The sequence below is a fragment of the Mus musculus genome, chromosome 7 (genome assembly GCF_000001635.26).
Source record: "Mus musculus strain C57BL/6J chromosome 7, GRCm38.p6 C57BL/6J".
In the NCBI taxonomy this organism is placed as follows: domain Eukaryota; kingdom Metazoa; phylum Chordata; class Mammalia; order Rodentia; family Muridae; genus Mus; species Mus musculus.
The window spans coordinates 24,305,157-24,328,201 of NC_000073.6; the positions used below are offsets into that span (position 1 = coordinate 24,305,157).

The following is a 23,045-nucleotide window of genomic DNA, read 5'->3' on the forward strand; positions in this document are numbered from 1 at the left end:
GTCTTCTGCAAGAGCTCACCATTTCTCCAGAGCCGGGTTTCCTTGTTTATAAGCCACGTAAGCCTGTGGGGTTACTACTATTACTTTTGTAGTGCAGACACCTAAACACAGACTTTGTGCCCACATCTTTGGTTACAGATGCTGGGGGCTACAGTGTTCAGACAATGAATTGTAACATCTGTGTGTCTGTGTATGTACGTACGTATGTATGTATGTATGTATGTATGTATGTATGTATCTACCTACCTACCTACCTACCTATTTATCTATCTACTTATCTATCTGAAAAGGCACCTAGAAAATTAAAATTAAACCAAAAAAAAAGAAAGAAAATTAAAATTAGACATCTTAAAAATGTCTTGATGTGAAGTTGTCAAAAGAAAAAAAACCTATTCTATACTATGCTTTGATTATACATTTTAAACTTTGCCAACCATTAGGTGCCTCCCTGTCTAACTGGAAGAAAATCACACAGCCATTTTTTTTTTCCCAAGACAGGGTATCTCTGTATAGCTCTGGCTGTCCTGAAACTCACTCTGTAGACCAGGCTGGTCTCGAACTCAGATATCCGCCTGCCTCAGCCTCCCAATTGCTGGGATTAAAGGCGTGCGTCACCACTGCCCAGCAACACACAGCCATTATTAACTCATTCATTCATTCAATAGATATGCACAGCACAGCTGCCCTCCACAGGTCCCCTCCTGAGCCCACGCTGCAGGGGAACACAGTGAGACAAAGGCCTTGTAGAACTGCACACAGCCATCAATGGTCAGACAGACAACAAAACAGGACAGGGGAAGGGAAGAGGACGATAAGGCCCCTTGTATGATGTAAGAGCTTAGACGAGACCAGCATGAACCCAGGGAGAGGTCAGGAGGGTCCCAGGTTAAGAACATTCTTTTTTATTGTTTTGTTTGTTGTTTTGTTTTTGTTTTTGTTTTTTGAGTCAGGGTTTCTCTGTGTAGCCCTGGCTGTCCTGGAACTCACTCTGTAGACCAGGCTGGCCTTGAACTCAGAGATCTGCCTGTCTCTGTCTCCCAAGTGCTGGGCTTAAAGGCGTGCGCCACCACCACCTGGCAAAACATTCATGACGGTTTAAAAGCAGGCAAGGAAGTGAGAGCATGTGTGGATACATCAAGGACACCAGTGTGAGTGGAAATGACTGGCAGGGTAAGAAGTCACAGGCCATGTCTACATAGGTATATGGGAGGGAGGAACAGTCACACGGGATACTGTAAGCCCCAGATTTGACTTCACCAAGTAATAAGTCACATAGGTACATTAGTCGCTGGAAGCCATGACGTGGTTGACACCCAAAGGAGCCCTTGAGAGTAGAGAACTGAGGATAAAATCCCAGGACAGCAGCACTGGGGTAGTACAGACCCAGACAAGTCTCTCTGTGGCCTTGGAACAGGCTGGCACTGGTGCCAACACTGTGCCCAACCAAGATGACAAGCTAGACAGGACAGACTCAGAGCCTCACTGTCTGCACCTGCAGGGTCACCGCCACGAGTGGACATCTTCACCATTCAAAGCTCAGGAACTCTCTGAAACTGGGTAGACAGCTTGGGTGGTCTGAAGCTCTATGCAGAGGTTTATTTAAAATTAACTCTTGGGGGCTGAAGAGACAGCTCGGCAGTTAAGAGCACTTCCTGTTCTTGCATTGGACCCCAGTTCAGTTCCCAGCACCCACAACTGGGTGGCTCACCACAGGCAGTAAACTATAGCACAGGGAATACAATACCCTCTTCTGGCCTTTGTGGAGACCCACAGATAAACACACACATACTAAAACTTAATAAGTTGAAGTAAATCATGAGCAGGTCAACAAGATAACTCCGAAGGTAAAATCAGATGCTGCTGAGGATGACGGCCTACGTTCCATTCCTGGGTCCCACACGGGTGAAGGAGAGAAGCGACACTCACAAGTTGTCCTCCAACTTCAACAAGCACATTATGACACACATGCGTTGGTGCCACATACCATCACATGTATGTACACTCACATACACACACACACATACCCACACACCACATGCACACTTGTGTGCACAAACACATACACCATCATGTTTTCCAAACTTGTTTTTGTTTGTCTGTTCTGTTTCTCAAGGCAGGGTTTCTCTGTGTAGCCCTGGCTGTCCTGGAACTCACTTTGTAGACCAGGCTGACCTCAAACTCACAGAAATCCACCTGCCTCTGCTAGTTTTTGAGACAAGAATTTCATGCTATACCCCAGGTTAGTCTCAAACTCATAGTGATCTTCCTGTCTCTGCCCTGCTTCCTAATATTCTAATTGTGCCATAACAAAAGAAATGTTTTATGTAAAAGACAAAAGATGCAGACATTAGCATGAATATTAGAAAGGTCCATTTTCACCAGGACTGGTGGTGCAGGCCTGTAATTCCAGCATTTGGGAAGCTGGGGCAGGAGGGTTACAGGTTCAAAGCTGCCCAGGAAACAGTAAGTACTAAATCGGCCTGGATTGTCATAGAACCCTGACCTAGATAAAAAGTAAAAACAGTGTTTGGAATATGTCTTCACAAGCACATTCAAGGCCCTAGATTCAATCTGTATCACCAGACACACACACACACACACACACACACACACACACGCACGCACACGCACACACACACACTCACACATATATACACACATACACACACACATACACACAGACACACACACACACTCATATATATACACACATACACATATTCACACACACTTACCAAACACTCATATATACACATGCATATACACTCACACATATACACACTTGCATACACTCACACTCACATGTTCACACACATATACTCACACAAATATTCACACACTCACACATACACTTGCACACATGTTCACCCACACCCACGACACACACCGTTTTCTTCCTGCAATCTCTCACACTGGTTTTGGCAATAAACTATAAGTTTTACTGCAATGAGAAGTTACCACCAAGGGCTCCCTCCCACTGACCCTTGGAGACAGGGTCCTTCTGTGTAGCCTGGGCTGTCCTGGAACTTGTTATGTGGTAGACCAGGATAGCCTTACCCTCTCAGAGACTGCCTCTGTCACTGCCTCTCTGCCTCTCTCTCTGCCTCCTGCCTCTCTCTCTGCCTCTCTGCTTCTGCCTCTCAGGTGCTGGGATTAAAATTGTGCAGGGCCATGTGTGGCTTTTCTACCCTTCTTTTAATTATTATTATTTTGTAAAAAAAAAAATTGTTCATAAAGGGCAAGCAAATCAGCTTTAAGTGGAAAGACACCTGCTGCCAAGTCCAAAGACCTGAGTTCAATTCCCGAATGGTGAAAGGAGAGAACCAACTCCCACACGCTGACCTCTGACCTCCATATGTATGCCACGGCAATATGCATCCACAAACATACAAACATACACACGCAAAGTGATTTCTTTTTTAATTTAAGGTTTATTTCTTTTATGGGCATGGTGTTTTGCCTGCATGTGTGTCTGTGCACCATGTGCATGTCTGGTGCCTGTGGGGGCGAGACAAGGGAGTCAGATCTCTGTGAAACTGGAGTTACAGGCGACTGGGAGCTGCCATGTGGGTGCTAGGAACCAAACTAGGATTCTCTGAAGGAGCAGCCAGAGCCCTTAACCCTGAGCCATCCCTCTAGCCCCAGAAAGATTTTTAGTGTTAAAAAATAAATGTTCACCTATCCACTACATGTGTGGAGGTGATTACAATTAGAGAAGGCATAAAACCACGGCATCACACTGCCCACTGTGGTCCATGTACGAACCACACAAATGAGCTGGGGCCGGGGCACTAGAATGACCCAGCTCGGTGCCTGACAATGATTAAAACTCCGGGTGCCCCTTCAAGAGCTGCATATACAGCCAGCATCACAGAGACATCATGGGAGCCATCGTCTGCTACACCCGTCCTCACCCACTGAGAGCAGCATCCTGAAGTTCTCCAGCATCACATCGTGGTACAGCTTCCTCTGAGCAGCGTCCAGCAGCCCCAGCTCCTCCTCACTGAAGACCACGGCCACGTCCCTGAAGGTCACCATCTCCTGTGACAGCAAGCACATGTCACCTAAGTCTCTCAACAGAGGGTAGCTGTGGCTGGGCTGGGGCTTGGGCCATGGGGTACCTGCTTGGCATCCACAAAGCCCTGGGTCCCACCCCCAGCACGTCATAAACTGGACCATATAACCCCCTATACAAGGCTTGTAATTCCAGCATGTGGGAGGCCTGGACAGGAGGGTGACTTGTCAGTTTGAAGCCATATTGAGTTCCAGGACAGGATGGAACCCTGTCTTAAAAACATAAAACAAAAAAGAGAAATCACAGAAGGACCACTTTTTACATAAAGTCCCTATTCTTATATGTTAAAAATGCAATGTCAACAAATATGCAATTTTTAATTTATAATGCCTGAGGTAACTATTTTTTCTTCCTCCTCTTCCTTCTCCTCCTCCTCCTTTTTTTGCTATCAGTATGCTTTCCCCAAAATGAACATAAGAATTCTTGGTTCTTCATGCCATTGACAACACTGAACAACCCATAACAAAAATTTGTACTAGTAACAGGCACTCAGTGGGTGAAGGAGTTTGCTGCTAAGCCAGCCATCCCAAGTTCAAATCCTGGGAACCACATGATGGAAGAAGAGGATCGACTCCTATGGGTTGTTCTTTGAGTATGCTCACATGCTCAAAGTAAATGTGGGGAAAAAAAAAATGCTGTTTAAATCAGTGAAAGACAATTTGATATTTCTATTTATTTTGTGATCACTAAAATAATACATTTTTCAACTATTTACTAACCATGTTTATTTTCTATCTATCTATCTATCTATCTATCTATCTATCTATCTATCTATTTAGACAGGGTCTCATAGCTTAGGCTAGCTCAAACTTGCTGTGTAGCCAAGGATGACCTGCACTTCTCTAATCTTCCTGCCTCCATTTCCTCAGTGCTGGGGTCACAAGGATGTGGTGTCAAGACTGGAGTATGTGGTGCTGGGAACTGAACCTGGGGCCTCTTGCGTGCAAGGCAAGCACTCTACCGGTTAAGCTATGTCCCTAGTCCCATGTTTGTTTCTCTTTGGTACTCTGCCTACCTTTCTCCTAAGTGTTGGTTCTGCACTGCTGGGGACCAAAGCCAGTGCGCTGAACAATCGAGGCAAGTGTTCTGCCTAAGCTAATTGTCGGCCCCGTACTTCCATTCCTTAGCATCCGTATGGTAAATATTCTCCCGCTCTTTCTTCTCTAACTTTGTGTATAGCAGAGAGTCCCAACCTGGACGATGGCGTCATGGGCTTTTCTCGTCTGTGCCTGTTCACCCAATCATATGTAGTAGCAGTAATAGTAGTTAGTATTTTGCTATTGTTTTTTTAAGACAGGGTTTCTCTTTGACAGTCCTGGAACTCACTATGTAAACCAGGCTGGCCTTGAACTCACACACATCCACTTGCCTCTGCTTTCCAGGTGCTGGGATTAAAAATGCTCAGCATTTTTATTATTTTTTAAAATCTTTACTATTTTTCACTACCTGTATGTGTGTGTGGCTGTGTATCTATATGTGAGTGCTAGTGTCCTGAGAGGCCACAAGAGGGTGACAGCTTCCCTGGAGCTGGAGTGACAGGCTGGTCACTGATCAGGTAGGTTGAGCCACCTGATGTAGGTGTTGGGATCCAAACGTGGGTCCTCTGGAAGCGTAGTGGATGCTCTGAAGCATCAGCCATCTCCAGAGCCCTTGTTTTTATTGCTTCATTCATCCAATTATAAAGTGATAAAAATAATGAAAACAGGGGTGGTTAACATCTGGCACCCAAGAATTTCTCAAATGTGAACAATTCTCCTTAATACTTCCTAAGAAGCAAGGAGAGAAGTAGAACCTTTGAGCTGTGGTTCTCAACCTGTGGGACGCGAGCCCTCTGGGGGTTGAACAACCCTTTCACAGTGGTCACATACCAGATATCCTGTATACCAGACATTTACACTACAGTTCATAGCAGTGGCAAAATATTACTTATGAAGCAGTAATGGAAGTAACTTTATGGTTTGGGGTTACCACAACATTAGGAGCTGTATTAAAAGGAAGATTGAGAGCCACTGGCTCTGAAAAAAGAGATGAGAATTTAAGGCCAGTGAGATAGCTCAGGGGTGAAGGTGCTTGCCACAAAGCCTTGTAAACTGAGGGTGGAGGGGAGAGATTCACATGGTGTCCTCTGAGCTCCACATGCACGCCAGGCTGTGGCATAAGTGTGCCTCTAGACAGCCACATCCACTCAACAAGTGAGCCAGCAAACGGAAGAGAGACCAACAGCCCAACTCACCTTGACCTTGGTCATTGTCCTCCTGGGGGATGGCTGGGTCTTAAGAAGGCACAGTGAAAGAAGTGGAAAGAAAAAAACCATGAGAGCCCGGCCAGGGTATGAGCAGCGCAGTGGCTGCCTTCAGTAGATGGCCACTGTGTTCCTTCCTCAGGGAGGCTGACTCAAACACCATGCACCCCAGCAGCTGCCAGCACCTGGCCAAGAGCGACCTGCCCAGCTACACACACAACCGTTGTGCTTCCAGCAGTCACCCTTCTCTTGTCTCTGAATCTGCCTTTCACCCTGGGACAGTAGAAAATGGTGCTCACGTCAGCACTCTAAAAAGCAGGCTGCGTGGGTGGCCAGCTTCCAAAGACATAAGGTCTGCAAACCCGTCCAGCTAAGAGGAGAGCCATGAAAGACTACCCGTAGATACAGAGAAAACGGAATAAAGTCTCTGCCTCTGTGAGATGCAGGTAATCACATCATTATAATCAATGTAATTAGAATTAACAGACTACAGGAGTTATCACTGCTGGACAGAAACAAGAGCTTGGTAGGATGTCACACACCTGCAATTCTAGCATTCAGGAGCGACTGAAGCAGGAGGATTGCTTTCAGTTCAAGTTGGCCTGGATCACACAGTGAGACCCTATCTCAAAAGTCATTATAAGGGCTAGAAATGTGCTAGTGTTTGGCACACCGGGACCCGAGTAGCACATGCATGCTAGCACACTGCCCCACGAAGGTTCCTCACACATCCCTGCAAAGGAGAAGCTACTGTGTGGCCTCGGTCCCAACACCTAAGCTGCTGTGAGCATCCTTGGCTATAAAAAGGACAGAGATAGAACGTCGGTCCCAAGATTATGATGGGAAGCAAATGAGCATGCGCAGGCAACTCCCTCGGTGAGGTACCTGGTGTTTTAGGGCATTCTTACCAACAAAGATGGCAGCTGTTGCACCCACGCGCAGGTGAAAGCAGAGGCAGGTGGGGTTCCTGAACCCAGCCTCACCCCAGAGCCAACATCCCAAGCCTTGTCTCTCTGCTGCTTCTAAAGACAAAAAGAGATGGACAGGAGTCACAGAGAGAAGCGGGCACTGGTGAAAGGGGTGAGAGGCAGATATAGGAGCGGAGAAAGGTCAGAGTTAAAGGAAACACTTGGAGGAAACCTACACTGGGTACCGGGCCCCAGCACTCTGAGGAAACCTACACTGGGTACCGGGCCCCAGCACTCTGAGGAAACCTACACTGGGTACCAGGGCCCAGCACTCTGAGGAAACCTACACTGGGTACCAGGGCCCAGCACTCTTATCTGAAGGCATCAAGACAAGTCACTGTCCCAAACCAGCCATCACCTTGACTACAGACGGACAGACCATCACCCCCCTAAGATAGGAAGTTAGCTCTGATAAGAGAAGGGCCACCCTCTAACTAATCAGGCGTCCCCCTAGGCAATGCCAGCAATTAACTATGTATCAAGCCACTTTTATGGATCTGGGTCAAAAAAAGGACAGGGAGACCCAGCAAGGTTGCTGTGTTATGCACACATTTGCTCCAATGCTTCTCCTATTCATTATGTCTATTTAGAATGTGCACGCAGGACATGGGGGGGGGGGGAGGTCTCCTGCAGCAGGAGCTGGCTCCTCTCACCACGTCCATTCTGGGGGTGGAACACAGGCCATCAAGCCCAGCAGCAAGGACCCTACATCTCCCGCATCCTGCAGGCCCGCTCCCCTATTTAAACCTAAAGTTCTGGTCAGTACCACAGAGTCGGAGCGGGAGCTCACTGGACCCCTTCCTTTGTAAGTCCCAATGCAGCCACTGTAGTTCCATCACCTTTCTCTTAGCCATGTCTTGTCTCTGGTCGGATTAGGATAGGTGACCGAGCCAAAGCTACTAGGGTTCCCTAAGGACTCTGGCTCTAAAACTCTGATTACAATTCCAGGCGGTTCTGTGCCTTAGTGAGAATATATCCAAGAGTTATATGGATCTGGGCTGTACAAGTTCCAACCCAACCTTTAAACATTGACTTATCTACCCTGACTCAAGCTCTTCATTGTAGAGGGGGAAAAAAAAAACAGTTGTTTTTAAAAAGGTCTTAGACCTTGAAGAAATCACTGAAGGAAAAAGTGATTGCTTTTTGTTACCTATAAGAGTTGTTTTTCGCCGGGCAGTGGTAGCACACGCCTTTAATCCCAGCACTTGGGAGGCAGAGGCAGATGGATCTCAGAGTTAGAGGTTAGCCTGGTCTACAGAATGAGTTCCAGGACAGCCAGGGCTACACAGAGAAACCCTGTCTCAAAAACAAACAAACAGAACAAAACAAACAAACAAAACTGAGTTGTTTTTCTGAAGGAACTTTACAGCTTTTGTACGACTTTGGTCACAGGACAGTCCTGGCAACCCGGGAGCATCTTGCATTACTGAGTTTTGCAAACAGTGCACAGTAAGGACTGAGACCGCCGGGGTGAGGAGCCCCTTCAGGAAACACGGAGAGCAGATCCAGCAATTGGTGTGAGGAACTTATTTTACTCTAAAAGTAACTGTGTGTGACAGTCAATAAATAAATACGCCTCTGCGTGGCTGTCTGACGTTCAGTCGTCAGGGGCTGGACCTCCCTGCTGCCACCGGCGAGGCCTTATCTCGTCCTGGAGTGACCCTCTTTCTTTGATTGTCCCTCATGACCCTGACACCAAGACTTCATCATTAAAATAAGAAAAACATGCTAGACGTGGTGACATACATCTTTAATCCCATCATCGGGACTGACATGAAGGAGAGAAGAGTGACTCCCTGAGTTTGAAGCCAGCCTGGTCCACAGAGGGAATTCCAGGACAGCCAGGGCTACATGGGGAGACTCCACCTCAAAACAACAACAACAACAACAATGCCAGGCCACACTCACCAGGAGCCTTGCTGAAGGAGTCAGGACCTCACCTTCCACTCAGTCCTTGTTGAGAGATCAGGCTGTGGAAGGAGAGAAGCCATGAAATAGGAAGGCCATTCCTGACAAAGCAGTTGAACTGTCCCCTCCTGCCCACCAAGCTGGAGACAATCTTCTCCTTCCTAAAAGGTGTCCAGGGCTAACCATTATTGGTGGGGACAGAAAGAAGGTCCGGAGGGACCTCCTGCTGCCCCCAGTGAGAGGCTGGACAGCTGGAAAGATATTAGTACTCACAAGAAGAGATTATGATCTCCTGAAAAGAATGGTCCAAAGCTTTCGTGTCTGCTCTAACAGAGAAGACCCAAAAGCTAATGAGAGGGCCAAGTGTGGAGGCCCAGGCCTTTAACCCAGAATTCAGGAGGCAGAGGCTGGAGGATCTCTGTGGGTTTGAAGCCAGCCTGATTAACAGCAAATTTTAGGACAGCCAGGGTTACACGGAAAAACTATCTCAGGGGGAAATAAAAACAAAAGGTAAAGAGCCCACGTGATAATAGATCTCCAGGGAGAGGTACTTGTCACCAAGTGATGGCCTGAGTTCAGTCTCTAGGACTGACTCTTCCTGAGAGGTCTCCTCCATCCTGCACATGCTCAGTGTTGCATGTGAGTATGCACGCGTGTACACACACACAAATTGTCATTGTGAAAACAAATTATTAAAGAAAAGCAGGAGAACCTGAATTTGAATCCCAGCACTCATGTACAAAGCATTCAGAAGCATATATGTATCAACACATGCATGTAATGGTACACATATATGACCCATACAAAAAGTCTTAGAAAGAAAAAGCGAGAATAAAACAGACTTGTATTTTAAAAGGCTACGCCTTAACAGGAGGAAATACACTTGGCTTGATGCACCTAGATATGCTTGGTCAACAGACCACCACTTCCTCCTTCCTCCCCTGAATCTGTAATGGGGGTAGGGTTAGAGGTAAGGGGCTACACTTGATCAAACCATCTTTTTTTTCCTTTTTTGTTTTTTGGGTTTTTTTGGCTTTTTGTTTTGTTTTGTTTTTCAAGACAGGGTTTCTCTGTGCAGCCCTGGCTGTCCTGGAACTCACTCTGTAGACCAGGCTGGCCTCGAACTCAGAAATCCATCTGCCTCTGCCTCCCAAGTGCTGGGATTACAGGTGTGTGCCACCACTGCCCGGCTGATCAAACCATCTTGGGAGCATGCTGAGCAGGGAGCTGTGTTGTTTGGACCATCAGCTTTCAGGCTATGACTAGTTTTGAATTTTATGCGGCAACAGTCTTGATCTGAGTTACTCTATCTTGGATAAAAGTGCCAAGAAGAAATCCATGTCTTGTTTACACAGTCATAGCCAGGCGACTCAATTGTGCTATTAAAAGATATCGACTAGCCTTTAGTCCCAGCACTCAGGTAGATCTCTGTGAGTTCAAAGCCAGCCTGGTAACATAAAACATAAGCGCACCAACCATATCACGTTACTTCTTCACCAAGGGACCGGTATGTGGCAGGCACACTGCTCAGTAGCCTGGTCACATGCCAGGAGCCAAGTCCAGTTCCAATGATCCATCCTGTGATAATAAACTCACGAGTGTGTATAACTGTGTGCCAGGTGACTCGTGGTCTGAAATTTATCATTAGCTATGTTAAGCTTGGAATAAAAGAACCTGTGATTAATGGCCAACCACCAGGAGAAATCGAGATTCCTTGGCAAATTGCAGCCAACGAAACTGACACAGCTTATGACTTTCTTGTCGTTCAGCAAAATCTGACATCGTGGAAAGCCATAGACGTGTCCGTTTATCCTTCTACATGACAGGCTCTCGACAAATCTCCACCCATCCCGATTCTCTGCAGTGTAGGTGTGAGTCCTAGAACCTTCAGGGCAGGGTGACACTAGCTACATCAATGCCTCAAACAACACTATCAACATGGCCCTCGCACCCCAATTCCAGACAGCAGTGAAGGAAGGTGTGAGGGCTCACACCTGTCATCGCAACACACCGGATGCTGAGGCAGGAGGCTGACTGAGCCACGCGCTGAGACCCTATCAGTGCGATGATATCTGTGGGATGGAGGGAGGCTCATTGGGCGCCCTGCGCTTCCCTTTCGCCAGCCTGGAGCCGACTCCCCTACGGCCGCCCGCCGCCAACCCTGCAAACCTCCAGATCCAGGCATCAGTCGAGGAAGGTGTGGGAGAGAGGAGACTCAAGGGAGGACAAGGGGAGCGGATGCTAACAGAAACCACCTGGGAAACACTTCCCAGAATGCTTCGCATCAGCCCGCACAACAGAAGCACGCGCAATGCTCCGAGAATTTGAACTACGCTTCCCAGAATGCTCGGCGTCCGCCGGCCTTCACAGACGCACGCGCAATGCGCAGAGACCCTGGACGACACTTCCCAGAAATCTCCGCGTCAGCTCTCCCGGGTGCCTGCGTGTTTGTGGAACAGTTGAACTACATTTCCGGTAGTGAATGCGGAGAGGCGGATCTTACACTCGTTTCTCCTAGTATATAGCCTCTCTGGAGTGTGTGTGTGTGCGCCACGCAGGTACTTCCCTAGCCCTCTGCGGAACTTTTTATTTAATCTGCGAGACACTGGTGCGCACTGTACAATCCATACTGAATTTACGATGGTCCTCCTGCCTCAGTCTTGCACACTCTCAAATGCTGGGCTAACGTGTGTGCCATGACACCATGCTGCCTCTGAACTTGACACGTCCCACGTGGAAAATTTTTCACCCTGGAAAATTAAGAGTCCTTACCTCATAGGCGGTAATTTGGCCCTACCGTTGTCCTTATATACCTGAGTATATAATATATACTTCTGTGTTTCTCAAAGAAACCAAAATTCTCTCTACACATCACAGCCACACAATCCACTTAACCTCCTGCTAGGCTGCTTCTTCAATGTAACCACAGGTACATTGATAATTCATACTCTCCTCCCTGCCCCTCCAGTTTTCTCCCCACTTCCTTCTATCTTCCACATCAATCTAGATCAATCCACAGGAGAAACAAGTTTTGGTTTGCTTGGTTTTTTTTGTTTGTTTGTTTGTTTGTTTTGTTTTGTTTTGTTTATTTTTCAGAGATTTATTTCTTTTTTTATTTATGTGAGTACAAATAAAGTACAATTAAAAAAAAAGCTAGCTTCAGACACACACTAGAAGAGGGCATCCGATCCCATTACAGATGGTTGTGAGCCACCATGTGGTTGCTGGGAATTGAACTCAGGACCTCTGGCAGTCAGTGCTCTTAACTGCTGAACCATCTCTCAGCCCTGTCTGTCTGTCTGTCTGTCTGTCTGTCTGTTTGTTTGTTTGTTTGTTTGTTTGTTTTTAATTATCCCAAAGGACCACTAGCAAAAGTTTTTTTCATCCAAACAAAATCTCGGCGTATGTGTGTGGCACAGCGGAGATGCTGTAACAGGTATACATAGTAGCAAGGAAAAAGACTAGTTTTTACATGATATGATTGTTGTGACAATTTTGGAGTTTTGGTTTCTTTGAAAAACAGAAATACTATAGGAATGTTTTGATTTTAGCCCCAGGTGAGGAATATGAGGCTGCTTCAGACGGTCCACAGCAGCTGGGATTTGCCTCCTGCTCTAGCAGAGGCGTGATTTTGCCAGCTGCAGGTGGTTTCTGTGCGTGTGTGATGTTTAGAATTCGGGGGACTTTTCAGAGAGGGGTGGGTGTAGGTTGGCTTTTGGTGGCTGTTCAGTGGGGTTGTTGGCAGTTTGTTAGCTGTTGGTCTTTGACTGCTGTTGGTCAAAGTTTGTTAAGTGGTCCTGTGCAAAGAAGAAACAGCAAGACGAATGGCAGAGATCAAAGTTGCCCCCAAGAAATGTGATGCCCTTAATCAGCAGGAAGTAGTCTATCAATAACATCACCCCCTTTCTGACCCCCCCCACCTTATTTAGGGATCACTTTCCTCTCCTTTTTCCTCTCTTATCTAGTGTTACAGGGTTGCAAGGGTGGAGAAGGCTGGAAGAAAGAACCCACAGAGTAGTAGCAAAAGACAGCCGGGGTGCCCCCACAGGCTCATCAGGGAAACTCAGAGTTTTCTGGCAGGACCAGTTCCTGGCTTTAAAGCAGAACCCAATAAGAGCAGCACCTGTTATTTTCATGTGGCCACTTCAGGGGAGCCCCAGGATTGCAATTTTGAGGGAGTGACTTTTAGGCATAACTATCCCTTCCAGACACGTACCCAACAGCAGCACCTAAAGCGCCAATCTTCATCCTCCTAGTTGGAGTCGGGGAGACTATGTTTGGATATTTTGAAAGATAAGCGGGCCCTGGCACTACAGATGTGCAGTTCTGCAGTCAATCCAGGCTTTCTTAAGGACTACTAATCCAGGTGATCCCTTAGCAAATGACATAGCCGAGCCTTGGAAGGAGCCACAAAGCCCAAGCCATAGAAACAGCGAGAGCAAGGACTAGGTTATATGCTATGAATAATATTTAACTTGATCAGACCATCAAGTGTACATCACTTTTGTTCTGCAAAACTTCTTCCTTTTGTTGTTTACATTGACACAGTCTTAGAAACATTACAGATTAAAAGCCCAGGAGCCTTCATCTTTGGTGATTACATGCACTTTAGCAAATCTGTCTTGTCCTGGTGCACTGCTGCAAAGCATGAGCAGAGAGGCTGGAAGTAGCATCCGGGTTCCTGTGAGATGCTGAGAGCAGTGACTCTGCTTGGACTCGTTTCCCCATCGTAGTTTAAGTGCAAGGCACTGAGAAGAAAGGAAGTAGGTTCGCTGCCAGGGCTATGCATGTTTTTACTTTATTTGAGGCGGGGAGGTAATTTTATCTGTTCTGTTGGCTCCTTCCTCCTTTCCCCCCTCCCTCCTCTTAGGAGATCTAATCGCAGTGATTAAACACAGCTAACCAGCTTGTTTAGACTATGTTCTGTAGGCAAGTCTAACTTTAGACACTGTAGATGGACAAGCCTGATTGACTTTTGTGCATGATGGCACACCGAAGTCCTGTCCACAACACAGGTTCTGCACGCAAAATTATTCAGATATTTTCTGTAGGGTTGGGAAATGTACATAGACACCTAATTCATATGCCTTGTAAGCTTCTAGAATACTTCCAAGGACATTTTAACAGAAAACCAAACAGAGCTGGAGAGATGGTTCAGCGGTTAAGAGCACTGACTGCTCTGCCAGAGGTCCTGAATTCAATTCCCAGCAACCACATGGTGGCTCACAACCATCTGTAATGGGATCCGATGCACTCTTCGAGTGTGTGTCTGAAGACAGCTGGAGTGTACTCATATAAATAAAAAAAATAAATCTCTAAATAATAAAATTTTTTAAAAAAACAAGCAAAACAAAACTTGTCCCTCCTGTGGATTGATCTAGATTGATGTGGAAGATCTAGAAGGAAGTGGGGAGAAAAAGTGGAGGGGCAGGGAGGAGGAGAGTATAAATTATCAATGTACCTGTGGTTTTGAAGAAGCCCAGCAGGAGGGCTAAAGTGGTTGGATTGTGTGGCTGTGATGTGTAGAGAGAATTTTGGTTTCTTTGAGAAACACAGAAGTATATATTATATACTCAGGTATATAAGGAAAAAGGTAGGTCCAAATTACCGCCTATGAGGTAAGGACTCTTAATTTTCCAGGGTAGAAAATTTGTGGTGAACTTGAAGAACTGAATTTTGACTGGAATGTTTACTGACTTCCTCATCTTCACAATGCACATCATCTAGTTTCAGCAGAAAGCCCGTTTCTCCAGTGTTTACCATGCAGGCTTGAGCCTTGGTTCACTCCCTGCTAACCTGCTGCCAGATTTGTGAGCAGAAAAGCGCCTCATGTGACAGGTGCCTCAATCCCACTTCCTCAAGAGACTCCATCTCCTCAGGATTCTTGTCTCCTAGAAGCACAAAGAGAATTCAGAGAGAGAGAGGTAGGGCGTGTGAATGCTCTGTTGGCTGATGTTGGAGCTATACAGTTAAGACCACACCCTAAGGCTTCACTGAACCAGAGAATGAATGGCTCCCTTCCTTTAACACTGAGTATCCTGTCATCTCACTGACAAACCCAGAAGCCAAGCTCAGCGCTGCAAGCTCCCATACTTACATTAATGAGAGCAGTTTTGAGTTCTTCTACAAAGCATCACAAGTGAGTGACACTGCAGTATGTATGTTCATCACACACAGAAATAAATGTTTATTTTTAAAATTAAAGTTGGAAAGAAAGAAAATATTGATCTATGGCCTACACACACACACACACACACACACACACACACACGCATGCACTCTCTCATACACCTGTGTATATATCCACAAGGAACCATCCAGATGTAGAGGAATAGTATGATATGTCGTGATAATCTTTTTGTACACCATGTGAAGCTGTGTCTTGGTGTTCCTCGCCTGTCTAAGACATCTGCTAACTGGTTTAATATCTAATGGCCAATAGCTAGTCAGGAGAGGATAGGCAGGACTTCTGGGCAGAGATGGGAATTCTGGGAAAGAGTCAGGTAGCGGGGGGGGGGGGGATTCACCAGTCAGACCCAGAAGATGTCAAATGTACAATACTGAAGAGAGGTATCAAGCCACATGGCTGCATTTAGATAAATATAAGTAGGTTAATTTCAGTTACACGAGCTAGTTGGGAACGAGTAAGCTAAGGCATAGAATTTCATAGTTAACATGTCTCCGTGTCATTACCTGGGAAGCTGGCAGGCCTAGGCAGTCCAGCGGTGATGATGTGACTAAGCTTCATGGGAGCCAGTGCATGTGGAGACTGCTGCCAAGAGTGGGGTGGACCAGAGTGCTACACAGCCCTGGCCAACCCCAGCCCCAAAGGCATGCACAGGTTAAGAAGCAAGATAGACCAGCCACTGCAGTGTTCTCACCTGTAGATTCCCTGCTCCAGCTCACCACTGTCAACATCCAAAACACGTCTTCTCTCTTGAGCCTGAGCAAACCATCTGGAGTCCCGGTCTGATGCCCTGTGAAGAATATATTTTAAATTAACACGCCCCAGAGACAAGCATTCCACTGTGTTCTCTTCATCAAATCTTGTCTTTCCCTAACTGATAATTTAATTCAGAGGAAGACAGACATCTTTTGAAAAGACCCAAAATATGCATAGACTTTGGTATACTTTGACAGACATCTATTTTCATTACCTCCTCTCCCTTGTCTCTCAAACTTCTCTTGGCAGTGTCGAAGACAGACATCTAGGCCAGTGTAATTTCTTTTTTTTTTTAATTTTTTTAAAACTATGTATTTTCCTCAATTACATTTCCAATGCTATCCCAAAAGTCCCCCATACCCTCCCCCCTACTTCCCTACCCACCCATTCCCATTATAATTTCTTTGATGTCTTACTACATTTTTATCTAGTGCACATGTGTGTTCATTCATGCCACTGGTGGTTAGAGACAGCAGGCGGGACTTGGTAGGCCCCAGGGATTGAACTTCGGGTCATCAGCCTTGGCACCTGCTGACCATGTTATGGCCTCAACCCTATTTCATTTCATTTCTTAAATACTTTGTACCATGGGCTTTTTACACTCATGCCCCAGTTCCTGAAATAATGACTCTGATAGTTATTATTTATGAAAAAAATGCCTAGGCCACAAGCTTTGGCTCACTCTCCAACTAGCGTGTAACTTAACTAACCCATCTATTCTTTTCTATGAGTGCCACATGGCTGGTTACCTCTCCTCAGTTTCATGCATTTGTCTTCTCAGAGTTTGGAACAAATATCCTCCTGCACCTGACTCTATCCCAGAGTTCCTATCTCCCTGCTGGAAGACCCACCTCCAATCTCCTGCCTCAGCTAATAGGCCATCAGATTTTTATTGGCAGGTGATGCTTCCTGTCACAGTACACAAGAGATTCTCTCTACAATACTTCTTTTGGTGTGTATATGTCAGTGTATGTGTATGTGAGTGCAGGTGCCCATGGAGATGAGCAGAGGGTGGCGGATCCCCTGGATTATGAGCCACCTGATATGGGTGCTGGGAACCAAACTCTGGTCCTCTACAGGAGCAGAAAGGGTTAACTGATGAGCTCTCTCTCCAGCTGCCTCAACTTACTTCAGTAGGCATGTATAGGCACGATTTTGCATGTGCAGCCACCCACCAATTGAGATTACAATTGGAGGAAGACAAAAACATTAGCATGCTTTAATTTTCACTTCACTTGTAAAATGAAGAGCATATCCAACTCTGAATCATATGATGACTAGAAAACCAGAACCTACTTCCAGAGCCCCAGTCACATCTAGGACCACCCTACATGGACTTGACCTGCAGCACCAGTGTCTGCTATCACCCAGTGACACCACATTCCTGAAGTTCTCCAGCATCACGTCACAGTACAGCTTCCTCCCAGCAGCGTCCAGCAACCCCAGTTCTTCCTCATTGAAGACCTATGGTCATGTCCTTGAGTGTCGCCATCTCCTACAACACCAAACACACAACTTCAACCTTGGTCTTCTGCAAGAAGGGTGAAGAAATCCAGGAAGGATGAGCAGGAAGCAACTGAGCTAAGAACCCAGGGTCCATGTTTCTGTATGAGTCACCCACTTTTTGCTACTGCTCTGTTTTCGTTTTTGAGACAGGGTCTTGCTATCTAGCCTTGGTTGGTCAGAAACTTGCTATGTAAACCAGGCTAAGCCTCAACTTGTACTAATCTTCCCACCTCTGCCCCTGCCTCCCAAGTGCTGGGATTACAGGTGTGAACCACCCACTATGCCTGGAAAATTCATTTGCCTAATTATATAGGGTTTTTTGTTGTTGTTGATTCTTGGTAGTGGACATGAAAGCCTGACACTAAGGCCTCATGCATGTCAGAAGCCGTCTAGGAGAGAGAGGCTAATGCTAGCAGATGACTTTCCTGAGGTGCCCCACTATCTTCTGCAGGACTGTGATGCATAAGCTATTAGAGACAAGGCCTGAGAGACTTTGTCTCAGGACCGATTCTTGCTATTGATATGCCTTTCCTGTCATTATTAAACTAATATAACAATTCCTGGGCATTAGCCCACCCTATTGGGCAGATTTTCTGCAGATCAATGAAGACGGACTGTACTCTTTTGTAGCAATGCTATATAGACAAATAGATGATTTCTTAATTCCTAGTAGTGACTTTATAGAATTCCTAAACTTACACAAGTGATTCTGAAATCCTCTATAAGAAACACTGTAACTAGGACTCTCTAATCCTTCATGTGTCACAAGCTATTTGCACTAGGATAGAAAGCAAGCATGGTATAGATTTACGATTAAGAAAAACATTCCTCTAGGCTGTAAAACCATTATCTGACAGCTAAAGTCATAAAAGGGAATAGTTGATTTATTGTAGATGCAAGGACGGAAGATAAAATATTGACTGAGTTTATCTATACAAAACTTCAGTACTGATAAGACACTAGGCAGATGAATTGCCTCTTGACAGAAACATGCTAACTTTCTCTTTTTCTTTTTTCTTTGTTTTGTGTTTGTTTGTTTTGTTTTTTGTTTGTTGAGACAGGGTTTTTCTATATATCCCTGGCTGTCTTGGCACTCACTCTGTAGACCAGGCTGGCCTGGAACTCACAGAGTTCCACCTGCCTCTGTCTCCAAAATGTAGGATTAAAGGTGTGTGCTACCACCATCTGGCTGGGATTTTTTTTTCTCAACTGAATCATTTGAAGTTTGAAGTAAAAATTGTTGGTTTCTTTGGAGACTCAGTTGTATCATGTGATGTTTTTACTGTCTTATGAGAGGATGTTTTGCTAAAGCAGACACATGGGAGAATGTTTTGCTGAGAATAGACATGTGGTGCTTTTCTGGAAGCTGCCTGAAAAGGGGGCATGTGATGTTTTACTATAGCAGACACTTGAGAGAATATGTGATGTTTGGAAAGGGTATAAATATAACCCCACAGACAGTGGGTGATGCTGTGTGGTATTGGTTCGCCTTACCATTCTTTGCTGGTCATTGTTTGTCATTACTTCATAGACAGTAATGCCATCAAAGAACTTCTGGTGGAATCCAGTGGCTTCTGACTGCTTCCCCAGACTCATGCCAATTGGCAGAGCCTCAAGGTTTCTTCTGGATCTACCGGCTGTTGCTGATTTGTAAATGGAGTTTGTGAGTGGATCGAGCTGCCACTGCTGATTCATGTGAACCAAAGTGCTGATACCCTGACCATGCAAATTGGATTTGCTCCAAAAAAACTTTTTCTAACCAGGTCCACATTCTCCTTTGCTCCATTAACCGCTCCTTTCCACGGCCTCTGGTGGGTGGTGGGCTAAAGGGGAGCTTAGAGCACTTAAAAAACCTTATTAAAAGTAGGTTTTAAAAACATCTAAGCCTACAGAAGTGAGAAGACCAACTTTTTTCTTTCTTCCCAGACAGGATTTCTCTGTGTAGTCCTGGCCATCCTGGAACTCACTCTGTAGGTCAGGCTGGTCTCAAACTCACAGAGATCTACCTGCCTCTGCCTCCCCAAGTGCTGAGGTTAAAGGCTGAGAGCCACGGGGCAGCAAGAAGACCAACTTTTAGTCCAAATCTTTTTTTTTGGCCTGGCCCCTCCATGGTTTTTACCACAGACACTATCCTGTACTAAATCACGTGAAACAAAACTTTCTGCCACCTCCCAAAGGCTGTAAGAAGTCAGATGTTATGTGCACGATTGTGTACAATGGCTTGAGTCAGAGCTGACCACCGGGGAGTGCTTCCAGTAGGTGAGTGGGAGCTCGTTATAGCTTTTGTGGTTTTAGCCTTTATAAGCCGGCCCTGAGAACTGTCCAGTGTGCAGCTTTAAGCTCTTGAGCATGAACTGCTGCTCTGGTCAATCAGTCTTTAGGTGTGTACTCAATAAACCAAGTCTGTCTCACTGAGATTGGCGTTATATGGTTTGTGGAGAGACTCCTGAACCTCGAAGGTTATTATGTATTATATAATCGTAGTACTAGTAATTAAAGCTGAACCAAATGAACCTGAATTTGCCAGATTAGCAAGGCGGATGAGGTTACCTGGCAAGCTGCCACCCGTGCCTTGCTAAAGCTCGCCAATGTGTTACTCAATGGATTGTGGCACAGAAGGAGATCAGTTTCTGGCATAGCACATTCAGGACATGGGGAAGTCTGGAGGGGTGCACCATGTTACCAGGAAAACCATGGGCTCCTTTTGTGTCCCTTGGTCTTGCTAATTTTTTTTTTTTTTTTTTTTTTGCTTGCTTGCTTGCTTGCTTGCTTGCTAATAAAATAATTTTAAAATGGACTCAGAAGGAAACCCGAGGGCAGTTATATTAGAATCTGGGAGAAAACTAGGCAGGGACAATGGGAATCTTGACAATTCCCCGGAGATGAGGGAAAGAGAAAGTCACACTTTCCAGTGTTAGAGCCTGAGAAAGCTGGCAGGAGTGTAGCACGCAGCTTTGTGGGTGGTGGGGATGGGAAGGTGGGGGATGCAGGCACTTCAAAAAAGCCGATACGCCCTTCGGCTGATTGGAAAAGCTCGCCCACGCGCAGGCTTCAGCCAGAATTTGGAAGAAAAAATTGTAAAGAAGGAAAACAGGCAAAGTTGGGATTCAGACCCGAGACAAGGGGCTGAGGCGCATAGTTTACCTACTAAAGCAGACCTGGCCTCCAGATTCTCCCAGCATCCCTCAGTCCCCTACTTGGCATACCCCGCCCTCTACCGTCAACTTTCCAGCCCAGGAGCCGGGCTTCTCCCCTAGAGGCTCTGCCCTATACAATCCAGACATTCTGGGTTCTCTCTCCCCTTCTCTCCCTCTCTCTGCATTTTCTCTCTCCCCAAGTGCGCGCACTGTTTGTCTTTCTCTCTCCACCCCTATGGCTCCCTCCCTATGGCGACTTCCCGGGCCTCGGTTTTTTGGTTTTTTTTTGTTTTGTTTTGTTTTGTTTTGTTTTGTTTTGTTTTGTTTTTTTGGGGGGGTGGGGGGAAAGACCAACGAACAGGCAGGAGAGCCGCTTCTCAATAAAGATTTCCCTTCCCTTATATACTCCCACCTGGCTTGAATTGGCTCATTTCGCAGGCGGAGAAATAACAGCAGCAAAGTTTCACTTTTTTGAGTTAGAGACACAGCAGGGCAGTGCCAACGTGCTCTGCGACTGTAATGAGCTGTACTGAGCAATGAGAGGAGGGGCCTTCAGGGAGGAAAAAGGTTTTAACAAGAGAGCAATCACCAGGGGCACGTACTATGTAGTTTGGAATGTCAGGTCTCTATGCACAGCTACAGGAGGAATTAGGTTTTCCAAAATGACCTCAACAAAACCCAGGTACCTATAATTTCTACAGGAAACTTTAAGTCGTTAGGAAAGGATTTGATGCTTCCATTTGTAGTGTTGCCAGGGAAACGGTTGGAAGGAGGGGGAGCAGTGCATCTTCAATAGCTTCCTACGGGTTCACCAGCGTCGATGTTCTCATCAGATGTCTGTGGAAAGCCTTGCCTACATCTTTATAGCCACAGGGTTTATTACCATCAGTTCTGTCAAGTGGATCCAGGCGTGAGGCTCGGGTAGAGATCTCCCCACATCCCTCACATTGATGACGTTCCCCAGACAAGTTGGCAAGTCACCACCCAAAGCCTCCTCACGGTCTTGGGTCTTGGCATTTGGAGAGCTTCTCACCTGAAGAGCTTTCTCATGAGTGTGAGCTTTCCCTTGTTGAGTAAGATGACCAGCAAGACTGAAACCTTTCCCAAGCTCTTTACACCGGTGTGGTTTCTCGCCACTGTGAGTTCTTCTACACGCAGCGAGACTTTATCTATGATCAAATGTCTTCCCATGGTCCTTACATTTATAGGGTCTCTCACTGGTATGACGTAACTGGCAAGACATAAGGCAATGGTCGCTACTACAGCCCCACCCAGTCTTGGCATTCATAGAGTTTTTCATTAGTGTGGACTTTCTGTGGTCTAACAAGTCCCTTAAATCCATTCACAGGTTTTCTTTCCGCTGTGAACTTCAGGATGGCAATGGAGTTGAAGACTCCAACAAAAAGCTGTGCCCTACAGTTTCACAATCATAAGGTTTCTCGCTGGTATGGGTTTCCCAATGCCATGAAAGTCGGTTGCTGCAATGGAAGCCTCGCCCACATTCTTAGTACTAATGAGGTTCTCACCTGGGTGAATTAGTTCTTGTTTACTTAGCCAGGGTTGAGGCCCCACAATGGGCCTTCCCACGTTCCTTACATTCCTAAGGGTTTTTTTTTTTTTCAAATCAATATGAACTTTCTGCTAATCAGGTGATAGATACGACCAAAGGTCTTTCCACACTGTACGTTCCTGAGACTTCCTCACGAATATGAAATCACGGAGGAGCAATAAGTTGTAAGAGTTCTTAAAGAACTTTAAGAATTCTTCCCATGATCCTTACTTTCAAAGTGTGTTTTGCCTCTAAATGCCCACTTGGCACAAGCTTTGCGTCACAGCCACCGTCTTCCCACACTCCCTCTTCACAGAGGACTTCACCCCACTAAGGATGCTTTACTGTGAGGTGAGTGCATTCGTTCCTGTACTCTTCTGGATTTGCCTTGGCTCCTCCCGTTATTTCTGAAGGTGGGTGTCTCACGATCAAAGATTTAGTTCAAAACTGTTCCTTTCTGAAGATAACACCTTTCACCTCCTATCTTGACTCCAAATCTGAAAAAGAGAGAAAAAAATATATATCATGTCCTTCATGAGGTAAAAATATCTAGTGGTAAGAGTGAAAACAGAGAGAAGACAGAGTGATAATTGAAATCGGTCCCAATGAGGCAGGTAGCTTGATTAGACTTACCAAAGTCATTGCTGACAGTGAGCCCCAGATGCTGTGATCTTACTGTTTCAGACAGGATCTGTCAAGTGTGCCACAGACTGCACA

The 23,045-nt window shown here is 45.9% G+C and overlaps 1 protein-coding gene, 1 long non-coding RNA gene and 2 pseudogenes across 7 annotated transcripts in view; 2 read left to right on the forward strand and 2 right to left on the reverse strand.

Moving 5' to 3' along the window:
* Positions 1–3,342, forward strand: part of Gm51470 — a 4,649-nt gene extending 1,307 nt beyond the window's left edge. The window contains exon 3 of the long non-coding RNA XR_003946725.1: positions 3,238–3,342. This is a non-coding gene — a long non-coding RNA (predicted gene, 51470). The remainder of the gene's footprint in view (positions 1–3,237) is intronic.
* Zfp94 (zinc finger protein 94) overlaps positions 1–11,542 on the reverse strand; it is a 14,995-nt gene extending 3,453 nt beyond the window's left edge. The window contains exons 1-5 of one of the 6 annotated variants that reach the window (NM_001199321.1): positions 11,363–11,510; positions 9,194–9,255; positions 7,226–7,339; positions 6,309–6,347; positions 3,915–4,041 (exon numbers count right to left, since the gene is read on the reverse strand). In NM_001199321.1, coding sequence (NP_001186250.1) covers positions 3,915–4,041; positions 6,309–6,323 — 142 coding nt within the window. In that variant the 5' untranslated portion in view covers positions 6,324–6,347; positions 7,226–7,339; positions 9,194–9,255; positions 11,363–11,510. Of the gene's footprint in view, positions 1–3,914; positions 6,348–7,225; positions 7,340–9,193; positions 9,256–11,187 lie in introns of all 6 variants that reach the window. The other 5 variants (XM_011250487.3, NM_009568.3, XM_030242400.1 and 2 more) reach the window with 5 other exon arrangements.
* Gm44513 lies at positions 11,537–14,345 on the forward strand (annotated as a pseudogene).
* Gm17982 (predicted gene, 17982) lies at positions 21,822–22,740 on the reverse strand (annotated as a pseudogene).